The 20,847-nt window shown below is 42.7% G+C and overlaps 1 protein-coding gene across 1 annotated transcript in view; it reads left to right on the top strand.

Moving 5' to 3' along the window:
• Positions 1-20,083, top strand: part of DHTKD1 (dehydrogenase E1 and transketolase domain containing 1) — a 33,174-nt gene extending 13,091 nt beyond the window's left edge. The window contains exons 6-17 of the mRNA XM_029077745.2: positions 3,568-3,739; positions 5,026-5,224; positions 5,602-5,914; positions 6,531-6,615; positions 7,155-7,294; positions 8,406-8,556; positions 9,782-9,888; positions 12,630-12,794; positions 15,237-15,319; positions 16,395-16,561; positions 17,242-17,327; positions 19,259-20,083. Coding sequence (XP_028933578.1) covers positions 3,568-3,739; positions 5,026-5,224; positions 5,602-5,914; positions 6,531-6,615; positions 7,155-7,294; positions 8,406-8,556; positions 9,782-9,888; positions 12,630-12,794; positions 15,237-15,319; positions 16,395-16,561; positions 17,242-17,327; positions 19,259-19,360 — 1,770 coding nt within the window. The 3' untranslated portion in view covers positions 19,361-20,083. The remainder of the gene's footprint in view (positions 1-3,567; positions 3,740-5,025; positions 5,225-5,601; positions 5,915-6,530; positions 6,616-7,154; positions 7,295-8,405; positions 8,557-9,781; positions 9,889-12,629; positions 12,795-15,236; positions 15,320-16,394; positions 16,562-17,241; positions 17,328-19,258) is intronic.
• Positions 20,084-20,847: the final 764 nt, after the last annotated feature.

Below are 20,847 nucleotides of genomic sequence, written 5' to 3'. Positions count from 1 at the left end.
CTCCAGTCCTGTGCTCTTTCCACTAGGCCATGCTGCTTCTTGTATAGAATAGCTCATTTCCCTAAATTACAGCAGTTTAGGGAGGCTGCTTGGTTGTGCCCAGGAAAATGAGCAGATATTTAGATTTTCTTCTGGAGCCTAGTAGGGAGAAGAGAGTTTTAGTCAGAAGTCAGGAGGGAATGGTGTGCTGCCCTGTTAGGTCCCCACTTTTGTTCCAGATGTCTTCTGTCACACTGGAACCATGCAAGCTTGGTTTTGTCAGGGCTACACAATTCCTCTTTCTGCAGGCAGGGGCCTTACTCTGCTTTCCCCTCTATTTGATTTGTCCTTATCTTGGTGAATCAGTAAATCCTGAATTGTGCTAAATGAAAATGGGGGCAATTTGACTTGACTTAGGGGAAAGTGACAGAAATAGGGGCTTTGTCTTCCCGTGCCACACATTCTTGTTTGCCATAAAATACCAGTCTGATCTCTTGAGCTTAATCTCCTTTTGAAATATCTTGGTCCCTACTTTACCCAGGTGTTTCAGTTTTCTTTTGGAATTGAGACCTTTTCTTATGGCTCTTAACTGAATTGGTGTGCTTCAGCTATGAGCTCTTTGTCCAAAGACATTTCCCTGAAGACTAGGACTCTCTGTGACCAAGGCAAAATTGATAATCTTCAGGAAGCTCAGAGAACAAGGAATGACTTCTCCTGACCTTGTCTAAAATGGCTTCTATGTTTTCTGTTTGGTTTTTTCTTTTTAGTTGAAAAGAACTTCATTTTTTATCTGGGATCATGAACACAGATGATTACTAAAAAAAAAAAAAGGGGGTACAAAACCTTTAAAAGAAAAACAACAAAAAACATCCTCACAGAGTGGCCACTAGTCCTGCCATTTTTCACTTCTTCAGGACAGCTAGTTCCCCAGATTCTGTGGCTGCTCTGGCTTCCCACTTGCTCCTGTGTGTACAATTCAGAGTATTAAGTTCTTTTAGATATACAGTGGGCCCGGTTATCTCTCAGATTGAGATTGCATCTCCTTAGGCTCCCAAAAAGGAATAATCCCACCAACAGGCCTTAGACTGCTATCTTAAAAAAACAGAGGGAGAGTTTTCTCATCAGGGTTTTTGCCCCTAAACTGCCAGAGCAGTTCTATAGACTCCAGCAGTAGCCATCTAATCCTTGAAAGGGGCTTTTGGCTTCCCTTTCTGGCCTGCTGGATTTTTAACTATCTGCTTTATTCACTTGTATACACTCATCACCAAAACATTTTCATGGAGTGCATGTTTTTAATAAAATTAGATTTGTATGTTTTAATGCCAAGAATCACAAGTCTATGATTAAGTGACTCAACTTTATGACAAGATGTTAACTGAAGAAATGAACAATAGTTGCTCTTGCAGGTTGGCTTTTTTTTTTCAAAAGGAGTAGGTGGGAGGTTATGCCCTCTGCTTAAACCTCTCCAACTTCATGCCCAGGCTAACAGAGCAGGCGTTTCTAGAGGTGGCCTAGTGGATAGAGCATGCGCCTGGGAGTCAGAAAGACCTGGGTTCTAATCCCGGCTCTACCACGTGCCTGCTGTGTGACCTTGGGCAAGTCACGTAACTTCTCTGTGCCTCAGTGATCTCATCTGTAATATGATTGAGACTGTGAACCCCATGTGGGACAGGGACTGTATGCAACCTGCTTATCTCATATCTACCCCGGTGCTTAGAACAACGCCTTATGCATAGTAAGCACTTAACAAAGACCATAAAAAGTGGTGACTATCTTAGAACATCCTTTTCAAACAGAAAATGAAACTTACGAGAGGTTTGTGGAGATGTTGCTGCAGAGTTCCCAACGTCTTTGGTTGTCGTTGCAGCAGCAATGAATAATGTTGGTATTTGTTAAGCGCTTACTATGTGCCGAGCACTGTTCTAAGCGCTGGGGTAAACAAAGGGGAATCAGGTTGTCCCACGTGGGGCTCACACTTAATCCCCATTTTACAGATGAGGGAACTGAGGCACAGAGAAGTTAAGTGACTTGCCCACAGTCACACAGCTGACAAGTGGCAGAGCTGGGATTTGAACTCATGAGCCCTGACTCCAAAGCCCATGCTCTTTCCACTGCGCCACGCTGCTTCTCAATGTATGGGGCTTGAATGACTATCTAATCTCCTCAAGGGCAGGCACCGAATTTTATTCTTCCTCAACTCGCCACAGCCCCAAGTATGGTGCTCTGCATCCAGTGGACATTCAATCAGGTTGACTTTATGTGGGTTCACTCTTACTTCTGGGATTTCTTAGTCCTCTCCCTGCATTCTCTTTCTCCCAGACTTAAAAAGTGGCTGTAAGGTCGAGAGGGCAAGATCTGTGGATATTTTCGCATTTTACAATGAATGGATCTCATCCAATCAGGTCAGCAGTCTACTTTATAGAGAACTCCCTCCATGAACCAAAACATTCTTTTGGGCGGGAGGGATTTCGTTTGGTTTTGTTTTTGTTAGACTGTGCGTTTTTTTTCCTGTATCCTCCCTCCCTCTCCTCCTCCAGGAGTGAGATCACCACCACAGTTAGAATTTTTGAGGTTGTGAGAAATCCACCCTCCTGAACCTCTTCACTTGACAAAGAGGCAAGTGGCACTATAAAGAACGACAACATTCAATTCCAAAGGCTTTTTATTCACTTCCAGCCTTTCGGTGTTAGTATTAGTGCAACAACATCGATTTCTCTGGTTAACCATACCTAACATTTTTTTTCTTCTTGGTTCAGTAGTCAGTTGCTTTTCATCCTGAAGATGGGCGAGCTCCAATTCCATTCTCCCACGGTGTCCCCTGTCTATTCTGTCTCCGCCGCTGGCTTGATTCAAAGCGACGTCTAGTGACTTACCTAAAAGGACTTATGTGTGCTAAAAGCAAGAGGGCGGTGTGTCTTCAGTATTGCCACCTTTCTAGATCATTACCATTTCTTCATTTCTTCTTTAAAGCCTCTTTCTCCCTTCAGATGGGGGATAAATGATCCTCTCTTCCCACCCATTCGCCTTCCCACCACGTCTTTGCCCTGCACTCTCGTCTCCTGGCAGTACCAGCTAGCAGTCGCATTGCGGGCTGGATGATGTCAGGCATACAAGCTGTATTTGGGGTGTGGGGAGAGAGGGGGAGGAAAAGGGAGGGAAAGGGACAGTGAGCAATGCATCTTTACTGCCTGGCAGGTTCCTTGTCTCTCAAGCTGTTTTTTTATGAATTCCTCGCTAGAGCTGTCTGTTTCTCTCCGTCGCTAACTGTTCCTGCTGTTTGAGTTATCTTGTGTTCAGTCACGTGTCTGCAGTAGATTATAGATGCGCTGTGCTTGTATGTCAGTGATGGAGGGGACAGGGTGAGCGGATCAACCAGTGGTTGTGAGATTAGAAGGCTGTATGGAGAATCTGGGAGAGTCTCTTTACTGTAATTCTCATGTAGGGAAAGGAGAGAGGGTGGGGTTAAGCCTCTGAGTAAATTTAAACGGTAAAATCTTGTATCTAGAGTTTTATTTAAAATGCGTATTTTTAATCCTGTAATTCCACCTTGACAGTTAAATATATCACGTTCTTTTTTCCATAATCTAGGTTCACGGTGATGCTTCTTTCTGTGGTCAAGGGATTGTTCCTGAAACGTTTACCCTCTCTAATCTCCCACATTTCAGAGTTGGTGGAAGTATCCATCTGATTGTTAATAACCAGCTGGGTTACACGACTCCAGCGGAAAGAGGACGGTCTTCATTATATAGTAGTGACATTGGTATGTACCCCAGAGAAAGAATGAGACAGGTGGATGTATGCAGAAGGGCCTTCTTAGGCCATTGAACATTTTTCTTAGTGCATTTCCACCTTCTGTAGGATGATGAAGAAAGTTCAAAAATGCCAAACTGAACATAATTGAATTGAGCAGTCCTGACCCTATAGCTGGTTATGACAAGACATCCATGTTGGCAATGGCCAATAGCTTCTGAGAGCGCAACTCATCATCTGTGACAAAGGGAGCCATGTTCCCTAGCCGGTCTCGCTGGGTGGAGAATAAATTGAATGGGGAATCCACAACTTTGGTTTAGAATCATGTGGTTTAAGGCAGGGGAATCTGGGGCAAGAGGAACTGAGCTACCAGTTCTCTGTCTCCTCTAATCCAGAAGCTGCAGGAATCCTCTAGATTGAGATAAAGAAGGGATACATCCATACTACACGTGCAGAAGACCTGCCATCCCTAGTCATTCACTTCCCCATTTTTTGAATCCCCATTGGTGGGAGGGGAGAGTCCAGGGAACTTAAGTTTGTTTACCACAAGCTTAAGATATCAAGACGTAACTTGCATTTGGATGGCTGAATGTTCAAGGATTGGCAGAGCCCCGCATCCAAACTGCTGAATCTCAAACTCAAAAAAGCCCCCAAAAAACTGACCATGACAAACTTAACTTGCCGTTGCCTTGGGGGCACCACATTTCATATATCCGACGCAGCATGGAGTAGTGGATGGAGCTCGGGCCTGGGAGTCAGAAGGTCGTGGGTACTAATCCTGGCTCTGCCACATGTCTACTGTGTGGACTTGGGAAGTCACTTCACTTCTCTCAGTCTGTTACCTCATCTGTAAAATGGGGATTAAAACTGTGAGCCCCATGTGGGTCAATGGGTCAAAAATCTAACCCAGTGCTGAGAACAGTGCTTGACACGTAGTAAACACTTAACAAATGCCATGATAATTATTATTATTATTTTCGATGTCGGTATTAAGCTTGGTTGGCACCTGCATGACAGGCTTAGGCCTGTTTCTGTGTCTGCCTCTCTGGTTTGAGGCCCTGAGGCCTGTAGTTGTTAGGGCTTTGTGAATCTAGATTCTTTGTGGTGTTTTTTTTTTTTCTTTTTTTGAGGAGCCCTGCCTTCTTCCAGGTAGTCTGTTCTGGGGGAATGATGGGAGGGAATGGTACTTCACCGTGGCATGCTCTCCAACCAGTAGATCTTTGGATATGAGCAAGGGAGTAGAAATCCATGTCCGTGACCGGTCAGATGGCCTCAATTCCACTCTCTCCACTGCAGGTAAGATCGTTGGGTGTGCCATCATTCATGTCAACGGGGATGACCCTGAGGAGGTGGTCCGGGCCACCCGGCTGGCTGTTGAATACCAGCGACAGTTCCGCAAGGATGTGATTGTGGATCTGCTATGCTACCGGCAGTGGGGCCACAATGAACTGGATGAGCCTTTCTTTACCAATCCAGCCATGTACAAGATTATCAGGTAGGATGATAATCAAGATCCAGTTAACCGGTTCATACCTCTAGCTATAGTGTTTTCTGGATTCTTGGTAATTACCTCCCCAAGGTTACCCAAATCCTTACCAGGCAGCCAATGAGCAGTTGTTAGCTCATTTTACGGAGGAGGAAAACTAGACATTGATTTTGTCTGTGTGATGTACAGAAGATTCCTCCAGTCAAGATGTCTCACTTGGCCCTATCACTTGCCTGCCTCATCTGATTGGACTTTCTACACCTGTTTCAAACCAGTGGGAACCCTGTTACCTCTACCGCCCTTTAGTCTGTCAGGGTTGCCGATAGCTAACACGCAGTAGTAGATGCATATAGAATGAGTTTATTGTTATCCTGTCGCCTGGACAGATCCCGGAAGAGTATACCGGACACATATGCAGAGCACCTCATAGCCCATGGGCTCATGACCCAAGAGGAGGTAGCTGAGCTGAAGACCTCCTATTATGCAAAGTTGAACGACCATCTGACCAACATGACACTCTACAGCCCACCTGCCACCAACCTGCAGGCCCACTGGCGAGGTCTGGTGGAGCCGTCTGCCAGGATCACGACCTGGGACACCGGCATGCCTACTGACCTTCTGCAGTTTGTCGGCGTGAAATCAGTGGAGGTGCCTGAGGAACACCAGATGCACAGCCACCTCCTGAAGATGTATGCTCAGGTAGGTCTCTCCGCCCTCTGAGGGGCCAGTTTACGCCACAGATGGTGGCTCCTTCTGTTTTCTCTTGGCCGAGGCTGGCTTTGGCTTCCCAAGGTGCTGAAACATTGGCACGTCCTACATAGTGGATTGGTGAGGCCCATTCTTAGACGGACAGGATGCCTGGGCCTGCCATTGTCATTTTGTGAAGATGCCTAGAGAAGGATTGCCAGTTTATCAGTTTTGTCTCCTACTAATCCCAGTCTCCGTTTTCTTTTTATAAACCTTTTGACAGACCCTTCCGTTTGGTCTGTTTGAGGAGCCAGCACTCCCAAATGTTTTGAGGCATGGTGGGACAGAGAAGGATCTTTTTCATTTGAGTTTAAAAAAAAGTTTGTTTAAAATTTAGACTTGAGTTATTTAGCCACGCACAGTAGTTGCTCATTTAAGCACCGTTGACTGACTGTTGTTTGACATCCCTGAGTGTTATCCATTTCCTTAGCTTGGATGATAACAATAAGTCTAATAATAGTAATGAATCATGCTGTGTAAATTCTGAAATGCCAGTATCTGCTAAGACTCAAACTTACTGAAACTAAATGAAAATTGTTATTTTTGTTCTTCTCCTCCCAATATACAGTCCAGAATAGAGAAAGTAAAGGAGGGAATGAAGTTAGACTGGGCCACGGCAGAAGCTTTGGCTTTGGGCTCATTACTGGCTCAAGGTAAGAGGCATCTCTCTGATAGTCTCTTCAGCTAGTGTATAAAAACTAGTGTTCAGTCCGTAAAATGGATATAATCTTGTTAAAACCCTCTGATTTTGGTGAGATATCCTTATCATTCTCCTTTTTTCTAACTGGAGTAGTTGTTTCAAATGTAATTCTCTCCTCGGGTAACTGTAAGAATCTGTAATAAATCATCTCTGAAATGTAAATTCTCTAATATGAGTTTCCCTGTTGCTCCAACCCTGACTGGAGCTGCCCAGGTTAAACTCTGAACTTGCCCAAATTGTTGTACATGGGTCGACTATTTGGGCTTCTCCTCTCTCCTTTAACTGTGGTTCCAGGGACCCAAGCTAGGCCACAGAGGAGCTTCATATCCTCTTAGCATGTGTTTGGCGTGTTGCCCTAAGAAGGGTTCTTAGCATGGGCAGATTTGCCTCTCCCCAGCCTTCCTGACCATCGGCCTTTATCCCCCTTCAGCCCTCATTACTGTGTGGTCTCTCTAAGGGAATATGGTTTTGTTTTGTTTTTGCTTGCTCAAGGTTTTAATGTCCGTCTGAGTGGTCAGGATGTTGGCCGGGGAACTTTCAGTCAGCGTCACGCCATGGTGGTGTGTCAGAAAACTAATGACACCTTCATCCCCCTGAACCACATGTCTCCTGATCAGAAGGGCTTCCTCGAGGTAGGATGGATCACTAGTATGTGCTGTGACTTGGTTTTCCGGAGTGCTGGTTCTGAACTTTTTGTATAGAGTAGAATTTCTCTCTCTGTATAGGAAACATGGCCTTCTGATCAATCCCTACACTTTGATAGAATGAGGTTATGTAATTGACACTTAATATGTATTTTTCTCTCTCCTTTGGTTTATTCCTCCAAATCCTGACTTTAGGCTTGGGGCAGCTCCTTATAACTATCTCTGTGAGGGCTTTTTTTTAGTGATATTTGTTAAGCGCTTACTGTGTGCCAGGCACTGTACTGAGTGCTGGTGGGGTATAGATACAAACTAATCAGGTTGGACACAGTCCATGTCCCACATGGGGCTCACAGTCAATCCATGTTTTACATATAAGGTAACTGAGACAAAGAGAAGTTAAGTGACTTGTCCAAGGTCAACGGAGCGGACAAGTGACAGATCGAGGCTTGCGAGATTTCTATTCTCAGAGCCCGTCCCATTTTTCTTTTGTAAAAGCATTTAGTCTTTGATCAACCAGGATGTTGTCTTTAGAGCCTCTGGAAATGCAGATGAACTCATGACTAAGTATGATTGTGTCCTGCTTATAAAATCCATATAAAAAGCCCTCAAAATGAAGCTGAAGAAAATAAATCTCTCTCCTATGTAAGGGGTCAGCCAGATGCTACTCTAAGCTTTTCTCTTTTATCTACTCCAGCTCCTAATACAATGCTTGGCACCTATCACTCACTTAAGTACCAAAATTGTTATTATTTTTCTTAAGACCTTGGTTTTTGATTTTGCAAAATGTTTTATGACAAGTGAATTGTCCTTGCCTATGCAGAAAGTAGTTAACAAACCCCTCACCTGTTTTTCCCTCTCTCTTTATAACCATTAAGTTAATTCGTAGCGTTGACCTGTCTGCTTGTGTTATACATGGGACTGGGGAATATGAGAATATATGGCAAAACAGCTTTCCTTTAACTCTTTCTTTCGAAAGGGCTCCTGCCTTCTACTAAGTCATCCAGTTGGGGACTTTTCATTATTCCCTCTTAGTTCCTAGCGAACTGTTTCTCTTTGTTTGCCTTCCTCCTCCTGTCATGGTGCCATTTTTCTGCACTAGGTAAGCAACAGCCCGTTGTCCGAAGAGGCCGTGTTGGGGTTTGAATACGGGATGAGCATCGAGAGTCCCAAGTTACTGCCTCTCTGGGAGGCTCAATTTGGCGATTTCTTTAACGGCGCCCAGATCATATTTGACACGTTTATCTCTGGAGGTGAGTATGGTCAGCATTCCTACTTCATGCAGACAGAGTCTAAAATGGACACTTCGTGGCCCACAGTCCCAGCTTTGCTACTTGCTTGCTGTATAACCTTGGGCAAGTCCATTTAACTCGCCTCAGTTTTCTCATCTGTAAATGGGGATGGAATTTCTGTTCTCCTTTCCCCTTTGCCTGTGAGCTCCATGGGGGACCTGGATTGCATTGGACAGAATTGTATTGCATCTACCCCAGTTCTCAGTTCAGTGCTTGGCCCAGAGCAAATGCTTAACAGATACCATAGTTAAGATTATTAGATTAAAAAAAGGTATTTAAGTGCTTTCTGTGAGCCAACCACCACACTAATAATAATAATAATGTTGGTATTTGTTAAGCGCTTACTATGTGCCGAGCACTGTTCTAAGCGCTGGGGTAGACACAGGGGAATCAGGATGTCCCACGTGGGGCTCACAGTCTTAATCCCCATTTTACAGATGAGGTAACTGAGGCACAGAGGAGTTAAGTGACTTGCCCACAGTCACACAGCTGACAAGTGGCAGAGCCGGGCTCGAACTCATGACCTCTGACTCCAAAGCCTGTGCTCTTTCCACACAGGATAATCTGGTTGGACATAGTCCTGGTCCCTCATTGGATACCCAGTCTAAGTAGGAGGGAGAGCAGGTATTTTACTTTAAAATGGATGCTTGTTTGCAAGGCAGTGGGGATCACCACCCTTAGTGCAGCTTGGGAAGGGATGCAGAAAGAAACCCTGGGTAGTCAGTCCTTCCGCTGCCTGTGCCTCACTTCTTCAGACCAACTTCTCGGAGACAGAGGTGGGAGGCTGTTTACTTTTCTGTTTTCCTGGTGCATCTGCATTTGAGCCGAACCTCATTTTGGCCTGTGCTGAGCAAGATTCAGCTTTCATCCCTCAACTCCTCTTCTAGAGCTGGAAGTGCTGCTTAGTGGAAATAGCATGGGCTAGGAGTCAGGAGACCTGGGTTCTAATCCTGACTCCACCACTTGCTTGCTGTTGTGTGAACTTGGCAAGTCACTGAACTTCTCTGTGCCTCAGTTTCCTCATCTGTAAACTGGGGATTAAATACCTGTTCTCCCTACCCTTTATACTGCAAGCCACTTGTAGGACAGGGTCTATATCTAATCCGGTTGTACTGTATCTACCCCAGCACTTGGCAGAGAGTGCTTGCCACATAGCATTTAACAAATATCAAAATTATTATTCTAGGTGAATCTAAGTGGCTCCTACAGAGTGGCATTGTGATTCTCCTTCCTCACGGCTACGACGGTGCTGGGCCTGATCATTCCTCCTGCCGAATGGAGCGCTTTCTGCAGGTAGGCCTGAGTCAGCCCCCAGCGTGCACTTGGGGTTTTGAGGCCTGTAGGACCACTCTCCCCAGGGGATCCTTTGCTTCAAGGTCCTTCCCTGACATAAGTCCTCATTTCCTCTTCCCCCACTCTCTGCTGCATCACCCTCGCACTTGGATTTACTCCTTCTTCACCCCTCTCTCAGCCCCTAAGCATTTATGTACCTATCGATAATTTATAATCCTGTCTTTCCCCACCTCTAGACAGCCAACTCGTTGTGGGCAGGTATCTTGTCTACCAATTCTGTTATATTGTTATCCTGTACTCTCCATAGCATCTAATGCAGTGCACTGCATACAGTTAGCGCTCAATAAATATGATTGAAAGGTGGCTTGAAACACTTATCCTGTGGTTAAAATATTTAATGTGGTATTTTGGAAAAAACTAGGACAGGACAGTAAGAACATCTAGATAATGGCTCAATTTTGCTTTTTTTTTTCTTTTTGCTATTTTGCTACTGCAGAGTTGTAGCGTTGAGAGCTCCTTAAATGATTATGAATCTAAGTTCTGAATTACAGATAGTGTATGCATTTTTGAGTTTAAAAAATTTAATTTGGAGATCATTGTTGGATTTTACTTTATAAAACGTTTGGTTAAAAATTTAGTCTAAATTTTTTAAAATGTGTGTTCTTTAGCTTTTTTTTTTTAAAAAAAATAGATACCTCTTTGGAAAATGATTCTACAGTAATATTACTCTTTTATAGAGTTGTTAAATGACAAAATGGCTAAATGGATGCTCAAAGTCACACTTAATTGTTGTAAACATAAAATTGTTAAGGCAGCTATTTCAGTTTAGGATTTAAGACATCATTCCCAAACTTAACTAATATCCATATATTGGTTTTGAGGTGAGGGTGTGGCAAGGAGCAATCATGACATTCATCCAAGAGATGAGCAAAAACTAAGTTTGGGGTATCCAAGGTAATTCCAGATTCTTTACAGAGTGGGGAGAAGGGAAAATCCTGTAGTAAAAGATGACCAAGTCTTCCAGGTACCACAGTCCAAAATAAAGATTGGTTCTCATGGAAAGTGACCATATTGACAATTCATCAGAAAAATGCACTAATGTAAACTAATTATCTGAGGTAAAATCGAAATGTATTTGCCAATTGGCTTAACTTCTTTGTCGTGGTGAAAATGTTATGAAAAACTTAATATTTAATTTTGGATTCTTTTCATGCTTCCAATTGATTTGGGTGAAAGAAATCTGGTTAAACTAGGTAGAACCGTAAAAATCCACAACCAAATTTTCCGATCCCTCTAGCTGAAAAGCTTTATGAGATCCTTTCTGTAAGTTCCTGATTTTGCACAGGACATTATCCAACGATCACTTATGCAATGTTGACTTGGGAGCCTGTGGAGAAATGAGAAACCTATGGTATGAGGAAAAGAATTGCCCATTGGGAAATGTGGCGCTGGTGTCCATTTTACTTAGGAATTTTTTCCATGCCTCTTTTTGTTTTAGAAACATGCATTGTCCTTCAGGGCTGAAGGGATCCATGAGCCAGTTTTGAGAACTCTCATCAGCAGAGCACTTGCAAGCCGCTTCTCACACTGTCATTTTAACAGGCCGCGTGAAGACTGTGGAGAATGCAGGATTTTGGCTTGAATTTCCTAAACATAAATTCAGATCTGAGGATATGTGTGTGCCTCCACTCAGTCTGGAATTTTCCTCTCTAAGGTTTTTCTGCCTAGGTGATCGTTGTGCACTCAGGCCTCTTGTAATGGGGGAGTTTTGTGGTCTTGGAAAACCCTGTGTTAAGAAAGCTTGCGCTATAATGCTTACCTGTTCCAACATCATATATGCACACCAATCATTTCTTTTGATGCTGCAGCATGCTGTACCCTGGCAGGCTTTGTTTTCAGATGAACTTTCCCTAATTCCTTAATAATACCTGGTTGTGGTCCTAAGGAAAAGTTTCCTAGAGGTCATTGGTCTAAAGCACAATTAAAATGCTAATTCAGGAAAAGGGAAAATAAGTTATATGTGCATATTAAATCCAGTCTGACTTTAAATTCCATGGCATGCCACGGAAAGTCGAGATCAGTCACTCAATGGTATTTATTGAGCGCTTACTGAGTTCAGAGCAATCTACACTGGTAACGTGTTTTCCCTGTGTATTCAGTTTTAAATTTCATTACTGTTCTCAAGGTTTTCATTTCTTCATATTTCTCTACGCTAGTGTTTCTCACTGATTCATACTCACCGATTCATAACTATTGACCTGGGAGAGACACAACTGGCAGAAGCAAAGTGGCCAGAGAAACAGTGTGGCTTAGTGGATAGAACGCGGGCCTGGAATTGCGAAGGACTCAGGTTCTAATCCCAGCTCTGCCACTTGTTGGCTTGGGGACCTTGGGCAAGTCACTTCACTTCTCTGTGCCTCAGTTACTCATCTGTACAGTGGGGATTAAGACTGTGAGCCTTTGTGGGACAGGGACTGTGTCCAATCCAGTTGGCTTGTATTCACCCCAGCGTGTAGTTCAGTGCCTGGCACATAGTAACAAGTACCACAATTAATGGTTTATAAGCCACAGTTTGTAAAATTCTGCTTGAATCATTAACTTTTTTTGGGGGGTAGAACACACAGAGAGTGAGAAGAGAAACCTTTTTCTGCTTGCAGACTGATAAAACTTCTTTCTGACAGTTGGGTGAAATAAGGTCTAATGGGATTAAAAATATATATATTTTTTCTTTTTCCTGCCAGATGTGTGACAGTGTGGAAGAGGGTGTGGACGGAGACAATGTGAACATGTTTGCAGTGCACCCAACAACACCAGCCCAATATTTCCACTTGCTCCGGAGGCAGATGATCAGAAACTTCCGGAAGCCCCTGATTGTTGCCTCCCCTAAAATGCTCCTCAGGTTCCCTGTAAGTAGGAAAACTCTCCCACTGTCACCCTCCATTCTTTAAGTCTTCTTTCTATTTGCTTCCTCCTTTTCTCTGCCTTGCTTTCCTTTACCAGATATTTTCTAATCAGTAGCCCCCTCCCTCTGCGCCCCCCCACCTTGATTTAATAATGAAAGAAAATTGCTTTTTTTTTCATCACCTCAAAGCATACTTGGAAATATAGCTTGCTTGTTACCATGGCAAAGGACAGGGACAACCCAGATGATTGAAATCCATAGAAATCTAAAAACCTCATTATTGGCATTGGTTTCAGTCTCCCACATGAAGCTTTCTACCCAGCACCGATATGGGGATTTGAGTTTCACCTCCTCTCACCCCTGACTCAGTTCACCCTCTTTTGAATGTGTAGTATTAGGGAATTAGTAATAAAAGACCAAATGGCAGGGGGACAAGGGATTTGGATATTACTGCTAATAACAATGCTGGTATTTGTTAAATGCTCACTCTGTTCCAAGTTCTGTACTAAGCATTGGAGTAGATACAAGATAATCAGGTCAGACACAGTCCCTTCCCTCATCGGACACATAGTCTAGGAGGAAGAACTGGTGAGAAGCAGTGGAGTGTCATGGATAGAGCACCGTCCGGGGAGTCAAAAGGATGTGGGTTCAAATCCCTGCTCTTCCGTTTGCTATATGTCCTTAGATCTCAGTTACCTCATCTGTAAAATGGGGATTAAGACTGTGAGCCCAAAGTGGGACAAAGACTGTGTCCAACGTGATTAGCTTGTATCTACCCCAGTGCTTAGTACAGTGCCTGGCACATAGTAAGTGCTCAACAAATACTATTCGTTCTCCGTCCCCCCTTCTCCCCTCCCCATCCCCAAAAAGCCCAAACACATATTTAAACCCCATTTTTCAGATAAGGAAACTGAGGCACAGAGCAGTTATGTGACCTTGGGCAAGTCATTTATCAAGTAAGTGGCAGAACTTGGCATTAGAACGCAGGCCCTTCAACTCTCAGGCGTGTGTCATTTCTACTAGGCCATGCTGCTGTCCTCTGAATAAATCAGAATTGACTTTAACACTTGACACCTACTTGCTTCTTCAAAATCAGTCGATCATCTTCTTCCCCACTTTACCAGATCTTGGCAACCTCTCTTTTTCCCTTTCTTCTCTCTCAAAAGAATGAAGGATATCTTATCACTACTACCCAGGTATCTTGGACACAGTTTTAAAGAGAATGAGCCAGGTAGGCAAGTGATTAATACCAAAATTGTCTTAGAATACCACTGAGTGTAAATGCATTATTTCCTGAAACTCTTTAGCAGAATGTGAGTGACGGCTGCAAAAATGAATTGAGACATTACAACTGTAGAAAAAAAATGCAATAATGGTTTCAACACTAGCAGTCTTAAACATTTGGGTTTGTTTTTACCTTTTTTAAAAAAAGCAAGAACAGCTCTGTTGTTCACAGATGGAGTAGGAGCGTGGTCAATCAATATATTATTCAGTGGAATATTTTTTCACCAATATTGGGTCAGGTAGCTTCTGGTGCTAGATAGAACAATCTTGTGGTTCATTCATAATTGCAAGGGTTCTCTATTGGAAAAGGATCACAATGGAATGGGCTATTCATTTCTGATCAGCAGTCCGTTTGCTTTTTTCTCTAGACTATAAACTCATTAGGGCAGGGAATGTGTCTGCTAATTCTGCTGTATCGTACTCTCCCAAGCACTTAGTACAGTGCTCTGCTTATAGTAAGTGCTCAATAAATGCCATTGATTTTTTTGTGCTTGAATAGGCTAAACTTTTCATGATTTCTTTTATGTTTTTAGCCCCATTTTTAGGGTGTTTTTATGGTGCAATGGTGCAAAAATCAGGTAGCTGGTACACTACCCACTTGATGAGTATGCTGGGCTTTGCCGATGCCTGAGGTAAAGATTTCCTCAGATCTGGGTCTGTTGCTAACCTGCAAAAATCCATTGCTTTTCATCATATCATGTATTCACTTTACATTGTCTCAGCTTCAGTTGTTTAGCTTTACATGCCAGCAGGAGGGAAAGTTTCAGACCAACAGCTCAGTCATATTACAGAAAGCTGGATCCTCAGGGTTTGAGTGACAATTTAGGTAAAGGATCAGGGCAAATTCAGAAGAAAAAGCTGATCCTCAGGTTATCGAAATTCCCTCTTCTTGAAGGGGACTCATGAGCGTTTTAAAAGCTCTTCTTTGCTTATGGATCCAAATAAAAATCCAGTAAACCTCTGTTCTGAGGCATCAAAATCCTGGTAAAATGGACTGTCTCTTACAGAACAAAAATAGGGCAGGGTTCCATACCAAGAGAGAAAGGGCAAATATAAAAAGAACCAATGTAAAAGAAATAACTGTTGAATTTTTTACTGTTACATTTTTAGTCACACAGATGTAGCAGGTTAAGATTTTCTTTTCTATCCCCTTCATCCTTAGGCTGCTGTATCCAGTCTTCAAGAAATGGCACCAGGGACAACATTTAGGCCCGTCATTGGAGATTCATCTGTGGATCCTAAAAAGTAATATTTATATTCACATGAGCAAACCAGATGCATAAATATTCTAAATGTATAAAGATAATCAGAAAATGCATTTCAGGACAAGAAAATCCATAAGTACTAGCATTCAGTAGTCTGTGGATTTGAGGGGGGAAGGGGCGTGTCTTTGTGAATGGCAATTTTTGTTTATTTTTAAGAAGAAAAGATTGTGAAACAGTTCCTTATAATATAAAAAGTCACTAGTTTTAAAGTTACTAGAACAAAATTTTTTACTAGAACAAACCAGAAATAAGATTGAGGATGGAGTAGGCCAATTTAATCCTAGCACATGCAATAAAAAAATTTAGAGGGTGTGGTAATATTTGTGAAGTGCCTCAAATGATCATGGACGTTTTTTAATATTAATGGAGACGATCACCTGATTATCAGGAGTGGAAATTAATGATATTAAATCTTCACTGGGTCAGGTACAAAATAATCAGATTGGACAGCTGGTTTGACCCTCATTGAGCTCAGTCTAAATAGGAGGGACAGTAGGTATTTAATCCCCATTTTGCAGATGAAGAAACACGGTACGGAGAAGTTAAGTAACTTGCCAAAGGTCACACAGCAGGCAGGTGGCAGAGCCCACTGAAGTGGCAGCTGACTGCAGCCACTTGGACGCAATTGCAAGTAGCTGGTACACTACCCACTTGATGAGTATGCTGGGCTTTGCCGATGCCTGAGGTAAAGATTTCCTCAGATCTGGGTCTGTTGCTAACCTGCAGGCTTGGGAAGCAGCATGGCCTAGTGGATAGAGCTCGGGCCTGGAAGTCAGAAGGTCATGGGTTCTAATCCTGGCTTTGCCACCTGTCTGTGTGGCCTTGGGCAAGTCACTTCACTTCTCTGTGCCCGTTAACCTCATCTGTAAAATGGGGATTAAGTCTGTGAGCCCCATGGGGGACAACTCGATTACCTTGTATCTACCACAGGGTTTGGAACAGTTCTTGGTACATAGTAAGTGCTTAACAAATACCATAATAATTATTATGGTTGTTGTTATTATTATTAAAAGCCCTGCATTTTAAACCATCCTTTTCCTTTCTTTACCCAATAGTGTGAAGAGGGTGATATTCTGTTCTGGCAAGCATTTCTATGCGCTAATGAAGCAGAGAGAATCCTTGGAGAAGAAGCATGAATCAGCCATCATCCGTGTTGAAGAACTGTGTCCTTTCCCACTGGAAGCATTGCAGCAGGAAATGAGCAAATACAAAAATGTTAAAGGTGGGAGAGCCTGATGGCAGGGTGGGAACGACTTGTTAGGAAAACCCTCGCAAGCTACTCTATCATCCGAGTCTGAACTTCCTCTTCTGGTAAAGTAAGGGTAATCCATCCAAAACACTGCAGGGCTGAAGGTAATCACAGAGTTCTATATATTTGCAAATTTCTCAAGGACAAATTGTGAAGAATATCTAGTTCTTTAATTCCCAACACACTTTCACATGATTTAGCTCACTTTTTTGCTCTCACAGCATCCCTATGAGGGACAGAAAGGCAGGTATTAATTTTCCCTGTTTTGCAGAGGAAACTGTTATATAAAAACGTTGAGTGACTTTATTATATTGTACTCTCCCAAGCACTTAGTACAGTGCTCAGTCAGTGCTCAAATACAACTGAATGAATGAATGAACTTGCTCAGGCTCACATGGTAAGCCAAGATTCTGACGCCTGCAATAGAGGGTTGACTTTGGAAGGAAAATAACACCTCCGCGTTCTGGAGAAGGAAAGAAGGGGATATTTGTGTGTGTTTACCCACAATCCTCTGATGAAGGCCCTTTGTAGGCAGGAGACATGTCTATTAACTCCATTGTATTGTATTCTCCCAAGTGCTTAGCACAGTGTTCTGCATACAATAAGCACTCAGTAAATACCATTGATTGATTTCAATCCATTGCTTTCCTCAGACTTTATTTGGAGCCAGGAAGAACCTCAGAACATGGGCCCATGGTTCTTTGTGTCACCAAGATTTGAAAAGCAACTAGCCTGTAAGGTAAGAAATTCCGTTTCCCTTGGAGCCACAGAAGAGTGGCTTGTAGCATTATTCTGTTGCCCTTCTTGCCAGGTTATCTTTAATCTTTGTGTAATTATTCCAGTGCAGGATATCTTTGGAAAATAAGGACTCTGACCGTCTGGGTAATAGTCATAGTGTATTCATACTCATAAACCTCCCATGTTCGTATTCTTTATACAAACAGCAACTGTGTTGAGGGTGGGCAAATGTTTATAAAGCTTATAAATAAGCATTTACCTACCCCTTGCCTACCCGGCACTTCCTGACCCATAAATATGGTAAAATGGGCATTGGGAAGGAGGCTGATGTGGGTGATCATCTCAGGTCGTTACCCTGCAGCAGTTTCTCAAGGGCAAAATGGCATGGGAATCAGGAAACAAACCAAAGCTTTCCAAATTCTTTTGAAATTAAGAAGACCCCAGAAATAAGATGAACCCCCACAAATCAGATGCTTTAGAGTGGAGCAGTGATTTACACAGTAAAAAGTCTTCCACATTTTAAGATTTGGGTAATATTTATTCTGATCTTGATATTATTTTGAAATGTTTTAACAACGAAATGTGCCACATTATGATGTAGTCAATTCTTTACATTTATTCATTCAGTCGTATTTATTGAGTGCTTACTGTGTGCAGAACACTATACTAAGTGCTTGGAAAGTACAGTTTGGCAACAGATAGAGACAACCCCTAGCCAACAACGGGCTCACAGTCTAGAAGGGGGAGACAGACAACAAAACAAGTAGACAGGCATCAATAGCATCAAAATAGATGAATAGAATTAGAGATATATACATATCATTAATAAAATAAATAGAATAATAAATATGTACAAATATACACAAGTGCTGTGGGGCGGGGAAGGGGGTAGAGCAGAGGGAGGGAGTAGGGGCAATGGGGAGGGGAGGAGGAGCAGAGGAAAAGGGCGGCTCAATCTGGGAAGGTCTCCTGGAGGAGGTGAGCTCTAAGTAGGGCTTTGAAGGGGGGAAGAGAGCATCGATGCCTTCATCACACATCTTACCCTATGTACATTTTTCTGGCTTCATCATTGCTATCATCATCCTCCCTTCTCCGTCATCCACCAGCCTCCTAAAGAGGCACTGACGCGCTCCTGTTTCAGGCACCAGGCACACTCAGATTTCTCTCTCAGAACATAGAGACTCTGGTGTTTGCCTGAAGCTGAATTTCTCCAGTTGGTTGTTGAGGAAATCCACCTGGCTATCCGCAGGTTCCTAAATGATTCTGAAGTCAATACAGTATACAACCCTGAGGCTTTAAAGAACAGTTGTTGTTTCTTTCCCCCACACAGATAAACAGTCTTTGACTTTTCAGTTATCTGCTCAGTGGCACCCCATCATTAGGGCAGGAAATTGTAATTGCTAAAATCATGATGTTAAGGCAATCCTCTGTTTTCTAGAGCTAAAGATACATCTGCTTGGTTGCAAAGCACTATAGTACTCCTCCATCTTCAGGACTGCCAATATTTAAGGGAATTTGTTCTTTTTTGTGGTATTCATAAAGCACTTACTATGTGCCTGGCACTGTACTAAACACTGGGGTAGGTACCTAATAATCAGGTTGGATACAGTCCATGTCCCACATGGGGCTCACAAGTATTTATCCCCATTTTACAGAGGATATCACTGAGGTACAGGGAAGTGAAGTGACTGTCCCAGGATCACAGAGGAGACAAGAGGCAGAGCCAGGATTAGAACCCAGGTCTTTCTGACCCCCAGACCCTAGCTCTATCTACTAGGCTTTGCTGTTCTATGCACAGGACTGTTTTTAAAGAAAAACATTAGTTGATTCTAACCCGTGCAAGAATATTGTGCCATGTTGGCAGTGGAAGCTATGACTGAGTTTATAGTGATGTATTCTAAATATCTCCTTCCCTCCCTTTTCTGATTTCAGCTGCGTCTCGTGAGCCGACCTTCCTTACCAGCCCCTGCGGTAGGAATTGGCACCATCCACCAAAAGCAGCACGAAGATATTCTCACCAAGACCTTTGTATAAGCTTTTCTTTCCAGGAACACTACTTCTTTTCCAGAAACCGTGCTGGGAAACAGTCTCCAGAGTCTTGGTTTTCACCAAAAATAAAAAGTTCCAGGGCTGTGTGTTACTGAAACGTGAGAATTGCTGATGGGCTGGGGTGGACTTTCCACAGTAGCCTAATTGGACAAAAATAAACAAAAAAAACCAGATTCCTATAGGGGTTGCATTTGGTCATGCCTATAGTGGCAAAACAAAGAGAATAAGGGCCATTATTCCATAATTTAAGGAAAAAGACCTCTGTTTTTGCCTGAACAATTTGGATTTCAGGTGAAAGATTTCAAAACAATCTGGATCAGTTCTCCTCGGCTACACCTTCCTAGGTTGTAGTCCACAACTCCCTTAACCCCTTGTGAATATTTAGAGAAGATGAAGAGAATTATGACGACTTGCTAGTTGTGTGCAGACCTCTCTATTACCTGCACTGAGCGATAACTGGCTTTAGTCGGCTTGTAAATCTGTTGTCAAGCACACTTCATTGAAATGGATCGTATTAGCCGGAGGCATCTCTGTTCTTTATCAATTCTAATTTCTCTCCCCTTTCTTTCCTCCGCAATGCTTCCTCTCCCATGCAGAGAGTATAACTACAGATTCTGGTAAATTTATAAAAATGAGAAGGTCTAGGTAAAGTGAAGCTGTGACTAACCATCCACTTTCAACAGGAGAAAATTAAGACTTTAAAGCTTTGGAATTTTTTTTTTTATTTTGGTAAATGTCAGATGGATTACTACTGAAATTTCACCATGCTAGGTTGAAAGTAAATTCGGCTACATAAGCAGCTTTTCAGAAATTCTTTATAGATCATTTGTGCTAGTCCCCTCACACTCTTTTCCTAGATAGTGAGATGCCTTTAAGTTCAATATTACATAATGGTAATTACAGTCAGGCTGTTTATGTGAATAATGTGGCAAATGCTGGTTTCCTTAAAGCACTTAATCTGGGATTTTGTGAAATTTGACGCTCACTTGAAAATTAGTGTTAGATTAAAAATTTGATCCAAATACACAGCTGCAACAAAAAATTTAACCTAGAGATGACAATATTGACGTCTGAAACAGGTTAGTGAAATCATTCTCTGCATCAGAAAGCTATGGCCACATGAAATTTAACCATCCGTTCCTTATCAGGAAAGGTGTGGCCCTAGTGTAAAGAGCAGGGGCTTGGGAGTCACAGGCCCTAGGTTCCAATCCTGGATCCACCACTTGTTTGCTGTGTGACCTTGGGCAACTCACTTAAATTCTCTGTGGTTCAGTTTCCTCATCTCTAAAATGGGAAACAGCCCCCTCCCTTCAATTTAGACTGTGAGCCCCATGAGGGATAGAGATTGTATCCAAGCTGATTGGCTTGTATCTAACCCAGTTTTTAGAACAGTGCTCAAAACAGAGCAAGTGCTTAACAAGTACCATAGTAATCATTATTAATTATTATAATAGTATCTTTGTATAAAGTTT

Source organism: Ornithorhynchus anatinus, chromosome 13, assembly GCF_004115215.2.
Source record: "Ornithorhynchus anatinus isolate Pmale09 chromosome 13, mOrnAna1.pri.v4, whole genome shotgun sequence".
NCBI classification, from domain to species: domain Eukaryota; kingdom Metazoa; phylum Chordata; class Mammalia; order Monotremata; family Ornithorhynchidae; genus Ornithorhynchus; species Ornithorhynchus anatinus.
The sequence above is the reverse complement of the archived record's forward strand: the minus strand, read 5'-3'. Positions and strand labels throughout refer to the sequence as shown.